This window comes from Perca flavescens, chromosome 24 (genome assembly GCF_004354835.1).
Source record: "Perca flavescens isolate YP-PL-M2 chromosome 24, PFLA_1.0, whole genome shotgun sequence".
Classification (NCBI taxonomy): Eukaryota; Metazoa; Chordata; class Actinopteri; order Perciformes; family Percidae; genus Perca; species Perca flavescens.
The window spans coordinates 2,233,725-2,252,854 of NC_041354.1; the positions used below are offsets into that span (position 1 = coordinate 2,233,725).

Consider the following 19,130-nt stretch of genomic DNA (forward strand, 5'->3'; position numbering starts at 1 on the left):
ATATACATACTGTACAGTCTTCATTTATACATGACAATCATGTGCTACAATGTTTAAACAACATTAAGCAGTAAATAGAGATTTGTTTTATATCCTGGGTCCCCTGTGATGTGTACCCACAGCAAACGGACACACGCCCAAACAAACGCAAACACTGAAAAAAAGCCAAAATAGACCTGTAACCTACACATCCTCTCCGCGTGACAGAAGCTGCAGTGACTGAAAGGAAACACAGACCACAGGTCTGCTGTGTGTATATGAGCGAGTAGCTCCACGTGTAGTGTTAACAGTCATTTACAAAGCTGCAGAGAGCGTTTAACAATCGTCTCAACCAACTGTTTATTTTTTTTTTCCTGTTCCAGTGTAAAATAACACCTGCCAGTGTAACACAACTATGTATTAGCATGTGTGGCTATGCACCCATCTCTTCTGGTAACAGAAACGCAGGAGCATTTGTGTGTGCATCAACGTGTTTGTGTGTTTTTTCACTGAGATGAAAACTTGCTGACATCCAGATCTTGTATGAACACGAACACACACACACACACACACACACACACACACACACACACACACACACACACACACACACACACACACACACACACACACACACACACACACACACACACACACACACACACACACACACACACACACACACACACACACACACACACACACACACACACACACACACCTCTTCAGGCGTTGAGCAGCTCATCCGGGGAGCGTCCAATGGCGTCGGGGTTGGAGAGGGGGTCAAGGTCTGCGAACAGGTTGAACCAGGCAGACATGTCTTTGGATCCACCTGGAGTAGCTGCGGGCACAAACGCACACATTTTGTAAGAAGAAAGTTTACGTTTAGCAACTGGTGATTAGAGGAATTGTGACCTTTGTCTGCAATATGTGTGGGGACTTATCTGTAGCTTCTATTAAAAAAAAATGACCGGAATCGCACGTTTCTTCATTTTACCCCTTTACTGAACGAAGTGCACATTTTAATACGCATCACTAGCTAACATCGTTCTGTGTTAATGAAGATTCTCTCTCGCCTTTCTACTTTATTTGCTCAATGGTGTTTTAAGCCCCCAACATCGCCTTACAGGCAGCTAACCCTCACCTTAACCCTAAACATAACCATTGCTGCGCTGCCTGGAAGGCGACGTTGGGGGCTAAAAACACCAAACACCACTTTATTTGTACAACTTTCCCCCGTCACCTGCAGCTATAGAGAACATGCCGCTGTCACCCTGTGGCCTGTATGAGTAACTGCAGCAATAAGCTTTTTTTTTTTTTTTACTGTATGCTTTTAACTAAATCATTAACTGCATTACTTAATAACTATATTAGATTCTGTACCATGAACTCAAGATACAACATCATGTACAACTACCATGATGAGGATGATACGCAGTGCCAAAATCTAGTCGATAGACTATCATATCAGCTGGTATTTCGCTTAGAAGGTGCATATTCCTAAAACAATTTCGATGTAATAAAACTACCACAGCAAACCTGGGTGTAATATTCCAGGAATAATGTACACGACAGGTTCACAAAACCACAAGTAGAGGCAGGAGCACAGATCGCACCATCAACTCTTTACACCATCTCAGCAGTGATATTTACTTTCTGTTCATGTATTGCATATCCATCGACTTACTTACACCCCACTACGTACCGGCATTTGTAATGCACACTTAACCTGCACTTTATGTAGCCTATTGTATTCTGTTTTCCTGTATTGTATTGAATGTGAAACTCTATGTTGTCTTGCACGCCTATGTTTTTCTTGACCAGGTTGCCGTTGCAAATGAGAACCTGTTCTCAACGGCCTACCTGGTTAAATAAAAATAAATAAATAAATAAATAAATATATAGGGAAAGAGCATACCATTTGGTGCTGAACTTGGAGCCGGCTGAGCTGATTGGTTCTGACCAGGAGGAGGTTGCAGGGGCGGAGCTTGGAACATAGGTGGAGTTGCCCAGCCTGGAAGACAAAGCGGGGTTAAGCAGAGTAATGGAAGTGATGGGTCAGTGTGCTGCAGTGAGCTCACCCCTCCAGCAGAGGGCAGTGTAGCTGACCTGTAGAGCTCAGACTGTGATCCAGCAGATGGGAGGGCAGGAAGCCTGTGGGGCTGGGGGGGTTTGAGGGCAGACGTGCTGCCAACGGTCCACTACTTGCTGCTCCCGTGCTCGGTGGAGGACTGCTGGGAGGCTCAAACAGCCCAAAAGCATCCTGCCACTCTCTGCTGAACTCGTCGCTGGCCCCCCCGTCTGGGCTGAGGAGGTCTTTTAGAAAAGCCATGTCCCCCCGTTCGCCATCTTCCTCTTCCGGTCTCAGCCCTGTCCCAGCAGGGTGGGGTGGACCACCTGAGAGCAGAGCCCCACCTAGAGGGAAGGGAGAAAGACAGGAGGGGTGCTGTATTAGACCATCCCAGCTGATTCTGAAAGGATGTGTCCGAGCACCAGTGTGTTATAAACCGAGATTCAGATTACATCATTGAAAATTATTCACTTGCATAATTTTCATTCGTCTTCTATTTACAGACACGAGTGACTGAAATTCCCCAAAAGGTGTAAGAAAAACCTGTTGCTTTAAGCAGATCACATCTTAACAATAGAAATACAGCTGCCCTAACCTCACTGTAAAATGGTGAAAGAAGGGAGTCTCAGAAGTGAAGAAGATGCTTGACAGTTTATCCTAAATGACAAGTGAAGGAAACAAAGCCTCTCACACCAGACATGCAGACTGAATCCAGATCCAAAGTGCAAAAGGAAGAAGAGTTCATATTCCAAGTAAGGGGAATTTGTGCCACAACCAAGCAAAGTGAAACAGGAATGCAGAGAACCAGCGAGGCAGCCTGAAGTCAGAATTCACAGGTAGAAGAAAACAGGAGCCAACAGGCCAGTTTACCGGTGGCAGGCAGCAGGGACTGGAGGCTTCTAAAGCCCCAGAGCTCATTCGGGTCTCCGCCCTGAGCAGGAGGCAGGAGCTGGGGCTGGAGAGGGACATTCGCTGGAGGTGGGAGCTGCAACTGTGGCAGATTACAGGCCATGAGCATCAGGTCATCATGAGAGTCCGCCGACAGTCCTTGGAGGTTGTGCAGGGCTGAGATAGGCGGGGTGGTGTTTTGGTGCACTAAGATCATAAAGCCAACAGGCATCCAGTCCACAGTCAGCAACAACAATCACAGTTTACACATCCGTGCTATTTACACAAGTGCTGGCTATGGAAAATGCCAAGCAATACCATCTCTGAAGAGGTCCTCCACACACACACACACACACACACACACACACACACACACACACACACACACACACACACACACACACACACACACACACACACACACACACACACACACACACACACACACACACACACACACACACACACACACACACACACACACACACACTTACCACTGTCACTGGTTTGGCTCTGTCCATCACTGCTGTGGGTGGGGTCTGGAAGGGACATCACACCACAAACAGCAGGATGACACTCAATGTTTTGACAATGTAACATTAACAGAAATATACAGCCCAAATAACATGCATGCAGTCAAAATGTGACTTCTTAGATGACATTATTTGTCTGTAATTTTTGACCCCATTTTCTGTTCTACATTATTTTATCTGTTGCATTTAAAATACTATAAAAAGCGTAATAAAACATTTTATTTTATAAATATATCAACCACCTCATCACTGCCACCACAATAGTATTTCCTGTCCTTTCTTTCAGCCAATAGTAAGTCAATAGTAAAGTTAAATAGCCTTTGCATCATTTTCACTGTTCAACAGTTGTGTAAAATACTGTTCATTTAAAAAAGATATATAGCTTTCATAACATTGTACAGTAAAGACAATCAATACGTTAAGGACTCTTGCAGAATTACTTCTGGACACATGGTTTCATATCTGATATTTGCCCTTACAATACACAAAACTCTCTTAGCATGGTGCAATCACTCGCTACATGTGATGTCTTCACAGGTTCTGTGTCTCTCTGTCCAATTCCTCCTCTGTCCAGAAGACTGACCAGGCTCAGTCAATTTGAGGATCATCATTATTTTTCAAGGACTGTGCCAGATTAACTAAGAAACTCTGTGTTTAAGCCTACAGGGGGCAGCACATACCTGCACCAGAGGCACTTCCTGATGGCTTGTCGTCATCCAAGGACACCAGACTGAAGGAGGAGGAAGGGGAAAAAAACGAGAATTATCTAGCTGGCAAGACACGGTTTTGCTATTTTTAGCGATGCAGTAGCCTCTATTTGATTTGGAGCTGCAGTCTTAGGTTCACTATTCTAAAGCCCTCAGCTACCACAGGGATCACTACTGATCATCATGTATAAAAGCTGCCACACACACACACTTACTTGTGAGTGAACATGGGTATGACATTGGCCTTGTGTTGGATGAAGACATAGCTGAGGTGATAGTGTGCAAAAAATACAGACAGGACAGAGCAGACCGTGAAGGGAAATTATAGAGATGGAAAATGCCTGACAACAAGTGAGTGAGTGAGTGAGTGAGGTGAGTGAGTGAGTGAGTGAGTGTGAGTGAGTGAGTGAGTGAATAAGGACAGAGCAGAAGAGAGTAGTGGCTTGAAAACAGAGACTAATGACATGGCAGGATACGCGAGAATGTGTTAGAACTGGGTTTAAGAACACACAACATACTACATAGGATTTCATTTTACTTGTCATTTCAGTGTGTGTGTGTGTGTGTGTGTGTGTGCTCACTTGTCTGTGTTGCTCTGTAGAGCCTTCTCCTTCTTATTCTCTTGTTTTTGTGTGTCTCTTATTTCCTCCAATGGATCACGCAGGTCCTATAGGAGGGACAAATATAGTTAAATATAACATAAAGACATGTATTAACAGATATCTTCAGCTGAGAGGACTGCTATAAATACAGTATTCATACTGTGTTGTTGCTGTCCACGTGGGACTGCACACTGGTGTCTCCTAAATTTGAAGTACCTTGAGTGTGGTGAATTGGTATGGTACGTGTCCCTGAAAGGCCTCATGGATTCCCGACATGGTGTGGGCCGTCTTCTCCCAGAAGTGCAGCAGAGTGGTCTGCCGTAACAGGAAAGAAAGACATATTGAATAAATGGCAAAGACAGGCAAGACAAACAAGCCGATAGACCGATCAGGATACTTTTAAGCATGGGCTAACAGAGACACACCTGGTAGGTACAGAGGGAGTGGGAAAGCATGTTGCAGCGGCTTGCTCCCAGCATGTCAACCTTCTGACACACATCGTTCTTCAGCTTCTCAAACTGGCTCTTTGTCCCTCTGACCTGGGTTTGGACCTGGCAACAGAGAAAAAACAAAACAAAAAAAAACAATGAACATACATACACTCATACGCACCGTGATACACCCAAACAGGCATCTTCTGACCTTGCGGAACTTTTCCAGCTGTTTGTAGGTGTCTGGGTCCAGTTCCTGGGAGACATCTTTCATCCAGAGCAGAGCTCCTCTGTACTCGGTGCGAGCCTTCTCCATACGACTGACTGTCAGCAGCGTGTCAGCGATGGCTCGCCGCCTGAACGTCTCCACTTCCTGGTGCAAACGCCGCAGTGGCGGGCAAAGTGCCATCCTGTGGAAAAAGGCAGATACAATTTCAAAAAAAAAAAAAAAAAAAAAAAAAAAAAAAAAAAAAAAAGGTATTTAGAAAAATATTTCAGAGCAAAAACAAGTAGGCAGCACACTTATTCCCTTCAGAGTTTAAGATAGTTTAGAATGCACCGTATATGTGTCACTTTAACACATGATCATTGCTTCGTTATTTTCTGCTGCTGACCTCTGCTTGGCCGAGGTGCACAGGGCCTTGCTGGTGGCGTCCATCATGTTGCCGGCCTTTGTGCGATCGTGTTCTGCCTGGAAGCGCAGGAACAGGCCGAGCTCGTTCTCCTCCTGAGACAAGCCTGGAGAAAGAGCTCGACAGTTCAAGTCCCACATGTACACAAAGGACAAAATGGCTCAAAGAACAAAACAAAATGAGAATAAAGAAATCTTTATTAGCTTTATTAAATCCCCTGAACCAGAGGCACCGGTTGATTTAAGTGAGTGATGTCATTACATAGCTGACTTCCTCCTACCATGACTGTGGTGGTAAGGACACCGTTTAAAACTTATTTTGAGTAGTGAAGACCAGGGCCACTAAGGCTAATATGATGGTAAAATCCCTCTCACAAACCATCTTGAGCTTTAGAAGGGTTTTGCAGATTTTGCTGCACCTATATCCAACAAATCTGAAACCCTAAGAATAAATTGTATGTGTACATTTATTGTTATATTGTTAGAAAACCTAACTAAATGTGTCATATCTGGGTCCAAAACAGCAACATGATCACAAATACAAAAAAATGCCTCTTGACTAATCGGACACGTAACGTCTGAAATAACTGCCCCCTATTGTTAGTCGGCAAAGAGATACCATGTTAAAAAGGTGTAGTCTGGGCTGTCACTCACGTGTGATCCTGTGCTGGTACTTCTCGATGACCTTCAGCAGCTCTGTGCACGTGTACTGAACAGAGCGGAAAAACTGCAGAGACAAACAGGCCCGATTATAATACTTCACACACAAAATAGGTTACTATGAAAGTCTCATCTCGAGACCTTTTCTCAGAACAGTTCCATTTTAACCCTTGTGTTGACTTTCGGGGTCACATTGACCCGTTTTCAATTTTTGTTTTATATCAGAAAATATGGGACGTAGAAATAAGCGCTGAAAATGTGTAGGAGGAAAAATTTAACTATTTAAAAATGGAAAAAGAAAAATCAGAAAAAAAGGCGTCAAAACAACCTCTCACCTAATTAATACCTATTTTTTTCTCTTTATGCTTTCTGTCTGGCAGTCAGCCCCCTCTCCTCCCATCTGGCAGACAACAACAGTGACTGAATGAGGAGTGTGTGTCGTAGCAACACAAGGCCACTCCTGTACTGCTGTCTGATAGAAAGGCAAGACTGAAGCATAAAGGGGTCACCTCGCCCTTAAATATTACATCAGATTTATAAAGAGCTTTTCTTTTCTCTCTATTTCTTTTAAGATTATTTTTGGGGCTTTTCTCCCTTTATTAGATAGTGACAGTGGATAGACAGGAAAGGTGGAAGAGAGAGATGGGGGATGAGACGCAGCAACTCGAACCCGGGCCACTGCAAAGGACTCCGCTACACGCGCTTACTGGGTGAGCTAGAGGTCACCCCTATAAAGAGCTTTTCAAAGTCCTCAAAAACGGTTTACATAGTAGGATACAAATAGAAACGCCTTTTAGAGACTGCTAGGGAGGGACATGTCTAGGAGACATCTCAATATGGCGGACAGAGTGGGGTTGAGTAAAATCAACCTCTTTTCAGTTACAGCTCATGTAAGATCTTCTCCTCTTTATCCTGGTAAAGCACAGCTGTAAATAAAATAAATAAAACATGATGGCTGATTTCTATTCAGCTGCTCCAGTGTCAGGGCGCTCGTATTGTTTATGCTGACTCACTGTCACGACTTACTGGACTACACCACACGCAATCTTCAGAACACACAATTTTCCACAGACTTTAAAGTGCTCATATTATGCTCATTTTAGAGGTTGTATCATGGTTTACCTTTCAAAAAACATATTTTTAATTGTACTGCACATTGCTGCAGCTCCTCTTTTCACCCTGTGTGTTGAGCACTCTGTTTTAGCTACAGAGTGAGACATCTCACTTCTGTTCCATCTTTGTTGGGAGTCGCACATGCGCAGTAGCTAGGTAAGGACTACTAGCCAGTCAGAAGCAGAGTATGAGGGCGTGCCCTGACAGATATTCATTTTGCAGCACTAAAAGCTAAAGAAAAACATCTGCAGATTCTGTTTGGGTCTGACATGGATGTTACTTCATAACTTTGTCCTATACACGTGATTCAGAGGAACTCCCTATTAGAATGCTGTAGGTCGACCTGGAAAATGTTCAATGGTTTCTGCCTGTCTGCATGTAGGGTTAAAGCTAAGCTAACGACAGAGCAACAGCTCCTCTCAGACTTTGTTATTCAGTGGAAACGTATAAAGAAGAGTAGAGTGCTGCCCACTTCTTCTCCCTGCACCCAGGCAGACTTAAGACTGTAGGAGAGCAGAGGGAGGAGGTCAATTTGCCGTTACTGATTAACTGTAGAATAAACAGTCACTGCCTTCATTCTGTCTGCCTCAGCAGTGGCCAAACACCTGGCTGTGTCAGATCTCTGGCTGACTGTGTACAGGTCACCGCTCCTGCACAACACACTACTTTTTAATATTTATTAGTGAGATGACTGATTCCGATCATCTCGATTCACCGAGATCGAGTTTGTCTAATGGCTGCTGCTCGGTCTGAGTCACAGCAATATGGCGGGGGGGGGGAACAGAGGCAGGTAAACGTCCACGCCTGTATTTGTGCACACACATCTCTACATTCAGTTGTTTTTTCAAAGTGAGATTTTCTGTAAGTTTCCTTCATCACCCAGACAAAAAAAAAAAAAAAAAAAAAAAAGACTGATGAAAGATAAAGGATATTACAAAATAATGATTCAATAAGGAGACATTCCCTTTCAACTGGAAGAAACTGAAAATAGTACTGATGCTTGAAAAAATTATACACAAATGTAAGCTTTCAAAAGCGTATAGCAAACATTGACAAAATCTGATCTGATGTTTCATTCAAGTAGCTCACAGGTCAAAAAAGCAACGCAGCAGAGATGAAATTTGAACATATGATGAGACAATGTCATGATAAAAACCAGATAAAACAAGGTTAACTGTAAGGCTGCCGTTCAGAAGCGGCTCCAAATCTAATCTGCCCTGGTGGTTTTAGTGCTCTGCTGCTCCACAGATGGCTGAGTCAACAGGACATTTATGAAGGCCATAGAGAAGAAAAAAAAAAAAAAAAAGCAACAAGACAGATCGGCTCTTCAAAAATCTGATCTGAATTTACTCTCTGTAAATGTCCCTAGTGTGGGATCTGTGTATGTGGTTCTGCTTCTGCCAGTCTTTCCCCTCTTTTCTGAGTTTGTCTCTGTCTCTCTGGGGAAGAATGGAGGCACAAAGACAGCAGGAGGACAGAAGAGGCCTGATCTTGTTCCAGAGCAAACAAAAGCCTCACAGTGTGTCTCGAGCTGCTCAGTGTAACTCTACCACGTCCCTGTCTCACAGGACCAGACAGTCAGACAGCCTGTCACAGCTACCGTAAATGCCAGTCAGGTTTCAGCCAATCCATACTGTCCATTATCATGCGTTGCACCGGTGAGACATGACTGAGGCAAAGGAACAAACGGTACCCTCTTTTGACATCATTTTCCACAGCTGTGATGTGGTGAGTGTGACACATCTCACCCATAATTAGAACTCTTATAATTAGACAGCAAGAAAAGCTCCCTGCAAACAATGGACAACTTGTACCAATAATACTGCTGATGTTCTGAAAAACCTCTCTTTGTGTTCATTCTGCAGACACATAATCCTTTACAATGACACACAATAAAAGTTTCCAAAATATCTCACAAGGAACATTTTATTTTTAGGAGCATATGCTGCAGAAATGGATAACAGACAAAAAAAAAATATTCAGTGGATCTATACAACTTAACTACCAATGGGTAACAGTAAAATGCTGCTTACACATTGTTGCATCATTATTATAATAATCTAATAATGTTGTGTGTAATAATATATCAGCCACAGGGGGACATGTTTACTTAAGTAGGACTTTGAATGCAGGGCCTTTACTTGCAATGGAGAGGTGGCATGGAGAGCAAGCTTTAGCTGCTCAGCCACCATTGGTAAATAGGTGAGGTAAGGTTGGGCAGAAAGGAGCTATATAAATGCAGACCACTCATACGAGAAGGTTCTGAGAAAGAAATATCTTTGTAAAGCGTTTGGTATCATTATACTTTACTGCTGTGCTTTCAACTCAAGCTATGCTTATAGCAGAATGGAATACTCTCCCGCAGTTATCGAATAGAAAAGGACAAATAATGATGCTTAGGAAAGGGCCACAAGAGGTAGAAAGCCCTTGGAGTATTTACAGGAGAACAAAAGCAATAGTCAGAAGGAACATTTACATGACTACTGTTCACCTGTCCAATGGATAACAATAGGTTCAGCGTGACAGATTGGTGGAAGAACAGATGGAAATAAATCTTAAGGTTTTGCAACTAAAAATCATGTAGGGTTTAGTACACTGGTCTTCTATGTTTTTTTAGGCCATGGACCCCTTAGCTGAAAGAAAGACAGAGCAGGGACCCCCTACTAGGTATTATATCAAATTGAGACTCATATTAAATTGGGCCTACAATAACGTGTATTGCGGGCCTACAGCTTTTACACATACCTTTTATGATGCATTGAATACTAAGCTATTAAAATAATAATAACTGACATATTCATATATTTATACATCATGTTTTAATGTAGCACAGTTTCTGTGGATGTCTACCTTACCTACAAGGCCAGTAAGCATCTCTTATTTTATCGTCAATGTTGTGTACATTTAAAAACAATGTATCTTGGCTAATAATATGATGGACTCATGTGACATATTTTAACTTTTGGAAAAACATTTTTTTTTTTTTTTTTTTTTTTTTAAATGATTAAAAAATAACTTGGTGTTCCCCCCTTGCAGTAACTCTGAGGACCGCATAAGGTGTCCTGGACCCCCTATAGAAGATCTCTGCTTTAGTTCATCTCTCCTCTCCTACCTCAAGCTTGGCATCCAGGTCAGCGTCTGAGGCCACCACGTACTCGTCCTCCTTCTTGCCCGTGGCTTTGATGAGGACCTGCTTGGTCTTCCAGAACTTCTTCTGCATGCGAGCCATGACCGAGCTGTCCTCAGGCAGCAGAGCCCGGCCACCGCTCAGCGTGTCCCCTGCAAACCTGGAGCCCAGACATAACAACAGTGTCTCATATCATCGTAATAATAATGGTATTGATGTTAACAGTTATGTGTAGCTGAACATGGATTTTACACATACCCGTCCATCACCGGATATCAGCCTTTATCTCTTCTGAAAATCAAAAGAAATATAGAGATGATGTTTACACAGAGGACGAAGAAGGATAAAAGCATGAGGATTTTAAAAAAAAATTGCATAAAAGTATAAAACAATATAGTAACTGATCAAAGACTGCCCATTTGGCATTCATATGTTTTCCTTGTTTATGGTCCTCACACAGAACGGCATGACCAGGCTTTGTACGTGATTGAAGACTGCAGACTTTGTTAGCTAGATAAGATTTAGTGTAAAACTGACTCAAAGTGACTGTCTAATGTCAGTGACAGCCATGCTCTAACAATGAATGAAAAAGGCTAACTGGAAAAGAAAAAAAAGAACTGCTGCTGGTTTTTCCTGTTGAATTTCGCTTGGATACATACAAGGCAAAACAGCAAGCATAGCTGACAGTTGTTCCCCCAGTAAAATATTATCGAGTTATAGGCGATTATCAAAGATGACATCTGTGGCTGGACAGATGCTAAAAGCTAAAAAGCTAATCTAATAGTGTTGTTGGAGCAGAGATCACCTGCTACTTCAGGGAGTCAGAGAATCGAGAGCCAGCTGGCTGAAGAGCAGGTGTTCAGTTACAAGAAAGGCTGCCTTGATGGCAAGGAGAGAAAAAGCAAAAAAGGTGCGTGTCATTCTGACATGTTATCGATACTATAAAATAAAGGATAAAAAGTAGAAAGAAACCTAACGGTAGTCGGAAAAACCCTGCCAGAAAGCGTCAGTGAAAGAGCTGGTGTGCTAGCAGCAGTTTAGCTCGTAGCAAATGTCGTGGCAAGAACAGTAACGTTAATGCCCCGGAAACATTTGACTAAGCGACGAGGCAATTCAACAAGCCCGGTTTTTCTTGTATGGTCAGATCATTTAAGAAGGGGAATATACCTTTACCTTGCTTTTAGTTTTGTGCAGCACTCTGAGCATCTATGCTGAGCAGCTCGGCTAGCCTCCTGTGCCAATAACTGCCGACATAATGTGAGTCAGAGAAACAGGATATGCAAAATAGCTTTAGCGCTGTTTGGACACAAGGGGTCGCTGCTGATCAGGCCACACCGAAGATCGTCTATTCAAATGAGGAGCCGCTCACAGCTAATGGCTGCAAAAGTGGATAACACACTTTACACATGGCCTTAAACCATAGCATGTATGTATGTATGTATGTATGTATGTATGTATATATATATATATATATATATATATATATATATATATATATATATATATATATATAATTAATAATATAGAGTGTATGCCTTAAACCCAATCACCCGTTGAAATCCCTCCCTTATATTCAGTGTGTTGCCGTTTTCTCTCTAGGTCAGAAGAAAACAGGAAAGATTTGTATGTGGAACCTTTTCTGGTCATTTTCATCATGTAACTGTTGTTTGTGCTTTCCACTTCCACTAATTGTCACCATCAAAATATCACAAATACACTGTCAAATGAATAAAACATTAAATAGAAGAGACATTTCAGGAGACAAAAATTAATTTATAGTTTTCTTGGGTAACAGGAAAACAGACAATCCATAAGAAAATGTGTAAAAATTGAGAGGGGTAAAAATAACCAGGATAGCAAAGAACAAAGCAAGCAAAGTTTTGTACAATAAAAAATTATAATTCACTGCTGCTTTCGTCTGCCTGTAACTACATTGATAATTTCCAACATGCAGTCCTTATTGTCTGCGGGGATGGATGTGGTGGATCTCTGGAGTCCATGCTGGCTGTTGACCTATGCCCCCGCATCTGACTGGCAGGCTGAGTATTTGTAGGTGTACAGCTTGTTATCTGCACCCCCACTCAACATCAGCTGAAAAGAAACAAAGGAAACAACAAGTTACACATTGATTTTATGTATTAAGTGTGTTTGTGTAGAACTGCGTCTTTTTTTCTTCAGTATATCAGTAATTCTTTGTTTTATTTATCTATTTTCCATCCTGATTTTCCCACTGAATAATCTTTGCTTTGGGGTTCTATTCGTGGAAAACAGTCTTACCCCGCTTTCTGTCCAGTCCACACAAAACACTTTGTCCTCGTGGGCCGCTAGGTCATACAGAGGAGCCTTACAGCTGGGAGATATGAAAGCAACATGTATGGGTTAACTTCATTCATTAAATGCCAACACAGAGGTTTATTACACAACAGTGAGGAAAACAAAAGACCCACAAAAAAGGACAAATGTATACCAAAATACAGCACCAACAAAAGAGAGACTTCAGCGGAGTGTTGAGATGCAGTGGGTGTAGCCAGGCTGAAGAAACATTTTATAAACTGACACCGTATTTTATTCTGACAAAGACAGGAAGCTCGTTTCAGCCAGAAAGCAGTTTACTATCAGATGTGTGGAATAACAGGATGTCCTGCAGTGCTCTACATGTCTGCACAAGTAACCCCTTATGCTCAAACAGTATGGGTCATGATCCAGCTAATGCTCGGATTAGCTACTGAAAATAAAATGAAGTCTAAATTGTCTTTTAAGTAGCAAAAATAAAGACAAACAACTGGAAATGTATTCAGGTTAAAGCAAATGCTCGTCACTGTCCTGAAAAAACCACGTATCTCCAGAATACCAACTTTTAATGAACTAAAAAAAACAGTTTTTAGCTTTGTTAATGTTTTTTTTAAATGGTTAAATTACCTTGAGAAGGACAAAAAAAAAAACCTTCATCCTTTTGTTAATCTGAAAAAAATTCTAAATGACCAAATCAAACCTGACTATGTAGGTCTATTCTGTTCTGTGCAGAAAGAAATGCATAAATAAATAACATGGTAACCATCTGTGCCATACCATTTAAATAATACCATTTACTTAGGGTTATTGATTGATTTATCAGCCAGTCAGGGAAGTCAGAAAGTATTGAAAGATGGACTAAATGAAGTCGATTTGTTAACAATAACAGAACTACAGAACATCCTTTAAGTCCTAATGGGAATAGGTTAGAGATTTCTGATTGGAACGCAGATTTTACTACACTGAACTATGTGCTTCACAAACCTTCTGGTGTCCCACAGTTTGACCAGGTTGTCAAGGGAACCGGAGACCAACTGGTGCTCATGTGACGGCGCCCACTTCACAGCAGTGACCCAGCCCGTGTGGGAGGTCAGAGACAACAGCACCAGCGACCCGTCTGTGGGGGAAAGGAGAGGTTGCGTTTAGAACGGGGAAGAGGGAAAGTGCTCGCAGAGACTGGAAATAAAACAATGTTGCTAAAATGGCTATTTTTGGGTACTTTTAGGAGACGCAGACTAAATAATCTTTTTTCATTAAGACGCGTGTGGTATTTGGAGCACAGCGGTACCTTTGGTGCGAGGGTCCCACAGTCTAATGTGTCTGTCTGTGCTGCCCGAGGCCAGCCGTCGACACAGAGGTGAGTAGGAAATACAGTTAAATACTTTACTGCCCGTCTGTGGAAGAAATAAAACGTCAGGAAATGACAAAAAGAATACCGTCAATTTTTCTAACAATTTCATTAATCTAAAATATTTCAATGTTGTTTAAGCTTGATTGCATTTGCAAAGAGCAGTGTGATTTACTGCCTTATGCTTATATGATGTTCAAATATTATTAGTATACATGGACTGTAAAAAATATAGATAAACAAAACGTCTAGATGTGAAAAACTTGAAATCAGTTGAATCAGTTTGGTTTCTGGCCCACTTTCTGCTTGTCAGCGGGTTTTTTTTTCTCACCAGCGCGGTCTTCATTCCTCCTGTCTCGACATCCCACACGCGGATGGTGTGGTCCCACGATGCACTGCAAACTTCCTCACTGTCGCACCACAGAACAGAGGACACCGCCTCATTGTGTCCAGATAACGTCATCAGGGGAGTCTGCGTCAGTGGGACAAACCTCATTTTGTTGATATTCCTTCATAATTCAACATGTTAACTTTGAGTAATCTACCCATTTTTCTATAACCGGGTTAGCCATGCTGATATAGCTCTCTTGGGCCACTCACCCTGGTGAGGCCTAGCTGTTGAGTCTTCTGTTTCTTCCTCGGCCTGTCAGCAGGTTCTTCAACCTCGTCTGCCTCGTCTGTGGGCACTGACCGGTAAAAAGGTTGTAGCTTGTTAAAGATTTGCGCTTTATTCAGTAATACTTAACATGCAATCAGTCATTCTGGATACCTACCTGCTGACCAAATCTTCAACATTTTGTCCCAGGAGCCGCTGCAGAACTGTATGGGAGCAACACAAATGCTTTGACTGACATAACAACAGTGAAACCCCTTAGCTTCGTCCCTCGTCATCCTCCATCCTTGTTTTTCTCTACCGCTCCAACTCAATTCTGCTCCTTCTTAACCCCCATCCATCCCTCCTTACCTTTGAGCCAGTCGGGTCTGTTGCAACAGCGTCAACGCTCCCTGTGTGGCCCCGACAGCAGTGCCTGGCTTTCAACTTGTTCCTCTCAGAGTTCCACTCCCATAGCAGGAGGGTTTGGTCCAGAGAGGCCGTCAGAAGCAGAGAGGTCAGACCTTCTGCACAGAAACGTTGACATGGATGTTTTGAGAAAGGCTGCCATTATTACTAGCAGAGTGAATGTCTGCCACTCTGTCCTGCTCACCTCTTTTGACCCAGGCTACATCTTTCACCACATCCGTGTGTCCGGCCACCGTCATCACCGCCTTGCCCTCCACGGACCAGATCCTGGCTGTCTTGTCATATGACCCTGTTAGGATCCTGCAAAACGATAATATACGCAATGTTGGTGATGTTGACTTGTTGCAGATGAATATCCAAATAACAAGAAATATTAGTGCAGAAGTACCAAAGATGGTGCCATGTGGGAGGGGTTACTCAGTGCATGTCTCAGTTGCAGTTGTGTATGCTCATTTTGGAGGCTGCCTTATCTGCTGCTGTTCAACTGTACTGCATTATACAGAGAGGGTTTTCTATCGTTCAGCCTACCCACTCTGATAAAAATAATAGAAACACCTGCCACTGTCAGTATAACATATTTCAACTCAACGGCACCACAAAATCCATTCTCCAAAATGACCACACAGTTAAATCAACACCTTGCAAAAAAACTCTTGAAAAAACATAACTACAAAATTGCTCTGTAGGATATTATTAATAGAATATGTGTACAATAGTATGTACCACCTCAATAGATGTCCTGAGAATTTTAAATGTTTAACAACTATGAGAAATTTCTTGCAAATATGTCTGGGCTTTTTTTTTTTCCCTCTAGCTCTTTTAAAAATAATTTATTCATCCATTTATTCTAATGTTTCATTACTATTATATTCACCTTGTTCTATTATAACTATATGGAGAAAACTAAATACGTAAAGTTACATTTACAAAAACAACACAAAGTCTTGCTTGGGAAACCAAATTGGTGTCGCGCGATGTCAGTGTAATGCTGATTAAAAACATACAATATCTTGGAGGTTTTGAAGCAACCAGTTACATAACGTACTGCTGTGACCAAAAAGGACAGAAGGAAATGGAAATGCAATGAAAAGTGGGGAAAATGTCCCCCCTTTGACAGTCTGTCTATCATCTTACCACTCAGCATCTGCATCTACGGAGCTAATCCAGTCATCGTGCATCATGCACTCCTCGGGCTCTGGGGCTGTGATCCGCTCTACATACTCTATCTCCACCACTTCTTCCTGAAACCCAGACAAACACACCGATGCATAAATACCAAAGGATGTGCTCCAAGACAATTAAAACCCACTAAATCGACATAAGAAAACATAGTAGAAGTTCTTGCTTTCACATGAAAAAGAAATATTAAATCTTAGCAAGAAAAAAACAGGACACTGCCTGCATGCAACTGTCAGTCACTGGAAGGATTCGGTGCCACTAGTCTCGCATTGCCAGATCTTCCTCCACAGCGCTGCGAAGGAAGGTCTGGCCAGTCCACATAGCATTGCAGGATGGGAGTAAAATGTGCTCTGGTGTATTGGCATTTCTCTAAACCTATCACAATTGTCTTCGTCGGCGCTGAGCCCCAGACACAATGACGGTGCCTCTGCAAAATAGCCTCGGGAAGGAACTTGTTTTGGTGAAACGTGTACGTTCAAAAGCAGTTTTAGTCGTGCAATAGTAAAGTCAGATTGGACAGATAGTCTAGCTAGCTGTCTAGATTTACCCTGCATAGATCTGAGGAGCAGTTAACCATAGTCCTCAGAAATCCACCAGAGTTTAGAACGGCAACACAAAGACAGAGGAAGGTAACGGTCATCTGGTTGAAAATTAGGGACATCAGATGGAATTTTCGGCGGCACCTGAACAATCCCGGAAATGAAACATGGTCGATATAGTCTACAGTGCCGCTAATGTAACAGGCACACAGCATATCCACTCAGGTTTAAGCAGTGAGGCCGGTCATACCGTTGATATGCCTTCTGTGTCCATGTGGATGGACAGCGACGTTCGCAGGAACTGGCCCCTGACCAGGAAGTCAAACTCCACTTTGCTGTGAGATGCTGTGGAAACAAAAAGAACAATTACTGAGATTTTGTGAACCATTTGATATAAATTAAGATCAATATAAACATAGAAAAGACAATATATACGTAATAAGAAGTTTTGCTTAGTAATAATAGACAATGACAATTATCTTAGAAAACAAAGCCTAGGCTGTTTCAAGTGAAACACTGTTAAGTAATAAGTCTTCTAAATGTGCACTAGTATTAAGTGCTGCTTTAATTGCAAAACTCAGCTGAGGAACTGTGTGCCAGAAATAGTCTGGTTAATGTATAAAGTCAAGTGTGTGTTTTACCATTGTTGGCCTCCAGCAGCTTGTTGATGACATTGCTGAGGTCCTGCACTTCAGAGCCAGCAGGGATGGAGAATGGGACATCATCGACAATATACCTATAAAGAAAGGCATTTTCTTCTTCTTTGTTTGTACCGTAGGTTACAGCCATCAAATACACACATATATTTAATACTAAACGGATAAGTTTGTCATAAGTTTCTGTGTAACAAAGATGCAAATGACGTCAGCAGTCAGTCATATATTGGGATTGTTAGCACTAGCTAGCGAAATCAACAAGCTAAAACCAGCTAACGTAACTATTAGAGGCTAACGAGTAAAAAGAGGCGAAGCCTAAATGTACAGTACACATGCATGGGTAAAGTCAGGTAGTGTCTCCCAGTAATGTCGTAACGTTACTGTTTACTGTAAGTTCCAGCTTGTTAGCCAGCCCGCTAGCCATTCCTGTCCTGTTAGTTTTCGTGTTTCGTTAAGGGAATAAGAGCTCACCTTTTGTCCTCTGTGAAGAACCTCGCTTGTAACTGTGACATGTTTAGTTATATATTTCTCTTACAGAGCACTAGCTATATGAATATAAGATATGGCTAAGTAGTTAATCTTAATCTTCTTCATAACACATCTGACTCTCATGCGTGCCCATGGTCTGTAGTGCGTGCCATGTGGTACGAAAGCAAGGCATTTCTGCAGAGCACAGATGCAGCCAATCGATGATGTAGATCTGCGCTCCTCCAGTAACGCCTGCCAATAGTAACGGATTGGACTCAAGTAAATTGTCAGTAAAAGCAAACTAGGGTATTAGCTAAATGTACTCGTCTAAGTATCAAAAGTAAAAGTACTCACAATGCAGGGATGCAGAATATGGACCCCATGAGTGTTATGCTTATATATTATTAATATAATGTAAGTATCATGGAATACTCGAGTACAACTATCTCAACTTATATACGTACAGTACCGGTGTTTCAAATGTACTTAGAGTCACATTAGTGATCTAAAAGTATGGCGACATAGTCTCCTGATGAAGGGATGTTGGGTGCAACATCTGTATTATAGTTATAAGCCTTCATAACAATTTATTTGTCAATACCTCAAGTATGACATGGACAGTACGCTGCTCCATTAAAAAGGGTTGTTAACACATATGGTATAATTATGATTTGGTTTAACAGTTCTGTGCTTATATTTCCATTTTAACTTAGTACACAACTCAGCATTGCAGACTATGTAAACGCATTTCTATTCATTCAATTAAATTGTTAATGTAGCATGCTTAAGTCAAATTTCAGTAATGTGAGTTAGACCATATGGCACAACTTAAAAAAATAAAACTAGTCACAATAAGCTAGTGATGGGCCATACCAGAACGGCTGA

At 41.9% G+C, this 19,130-nt stretch overlaps 2 protein-coding genes across 4 annotated transcripts; both read right to left on the bottom strand.

Moving 5' to 3' along the window:
- Positions 1-643: 643 nt before the first annotated feature.
- ical1 (islet cell autoantigen 1-like) lies at positions 644-12,027 on the bottom strand. 3 transcript variants are annotated; one of them, XM_028572050.1, is made up of 15 exons: positions 11,916-12,027; positions 11,001-11,033; positions 10,728-10,902; positions 6,497-6,569; positions 5,826-5,949; positions 5,423-5,621; positions 5,206-5,331; positions 4,997-5,095; positions 4,760-4,845; positions 4,152-4,201; positions 3,433-3,477; positions 2,921-3,145; positions 2,089-2,394; positions 1,898-1,993; positions 644-820 (listed from the first exon to the last, which is right to left on the bottom strand). In XM_028572050.1, the coding sequence occupies exons 2-15, from the start codon at positions 11,006-11,008 to the stop codon at positions 705-707; spliced, it is 1,728 nt and encodes a 575-aa protein (XP_028427851.1). In that variant the 5' UTR covers positions 11,009-11,033; positions 11,916-12,027; the 3' UTR covers positions 644-704. The 3 variants fall into 3 exon arrangements, with proteins under 3 accessions (XP_028427851.1, XP_028427852.1, XP_028427853.1); XM_028572051.1 differs by lacking the exon at positions 3,433-3,477; XM_028572052.1 differs by lacking the exon at positions 2,921-3,145.
- A 467-nt stretch (positions 12,028-12,494) lies between these two features.
- On the bottom strand, positions 12,495-18,494 carry wdr12 (WD repeat domain 12). Its single transcript, XM_028572083.1, has 13 exons — positions 18,249-18,494; positions 17,763-17,857; positions 17,372-17,466; positions 16,538-16,644; positions 15,588-15,703; positions 15,347-15,501; positions 15,156-15,201; positions 14,983-15,068; positions 14,714-14,854; positions 14,323-14,428; positions 14,019-14,151; positions 13,020-13,092; positions 12,495-12,833 (listed from the first exon to the last, which is right to left on the bottom strand). The coding sequence occupies exons 1-13, from the start codon at positions 18,287-18,289 to the stop codon at positions 12,756-12,758; spliced, it is 1,272 nt and encodes a 423-aa protein (XP_028427884.1). The 5' UTR covers positions 18,290-18,494; the 3' UTR covers positions 12,495-12,755.
- Positions 18,495-19,130: the final 636 nt, after the last annotated feature.

Coding starts and splice junctions, on each gene's coding strand:
- ical1 (XM_028572050.1), bottom strand. Junction 5,332..5,422: donor AGCTGGAAAAGTTCCGCAAG/GTCAGAAGATGC, acceptor CTCTGTTGCCAG/GTCCAAACCCAGGTCAGAGG. Junction 4,846..4,996: donor ACCAATTCACCACACTCAAG/GTACTTCAAATT, acceptor TCCCTCCTATAG/GACCTGCGTGATCCATTGGA.
- wdr12 (XM_028572083.1), bottom strand. CDS start 18,289: ATGTCACAGTTACAAGCGAGGTTCTTCACAGAGGACAAAAG. Junction 16,645..17,371: donor ACACAGAAGGCATATCAACG/GTATGACCGGCC, acceptor TCTGGGTTTCAG/GAAGAAGTGGTGGAGATAGA. Junction 12,834..13,019: donor TGGACTGGACAGAAAGCGGG/GTAAGACTGTTT, acceptor GTTTCTTTTCAG/CTGATGTTGAGTGGGGGTGC.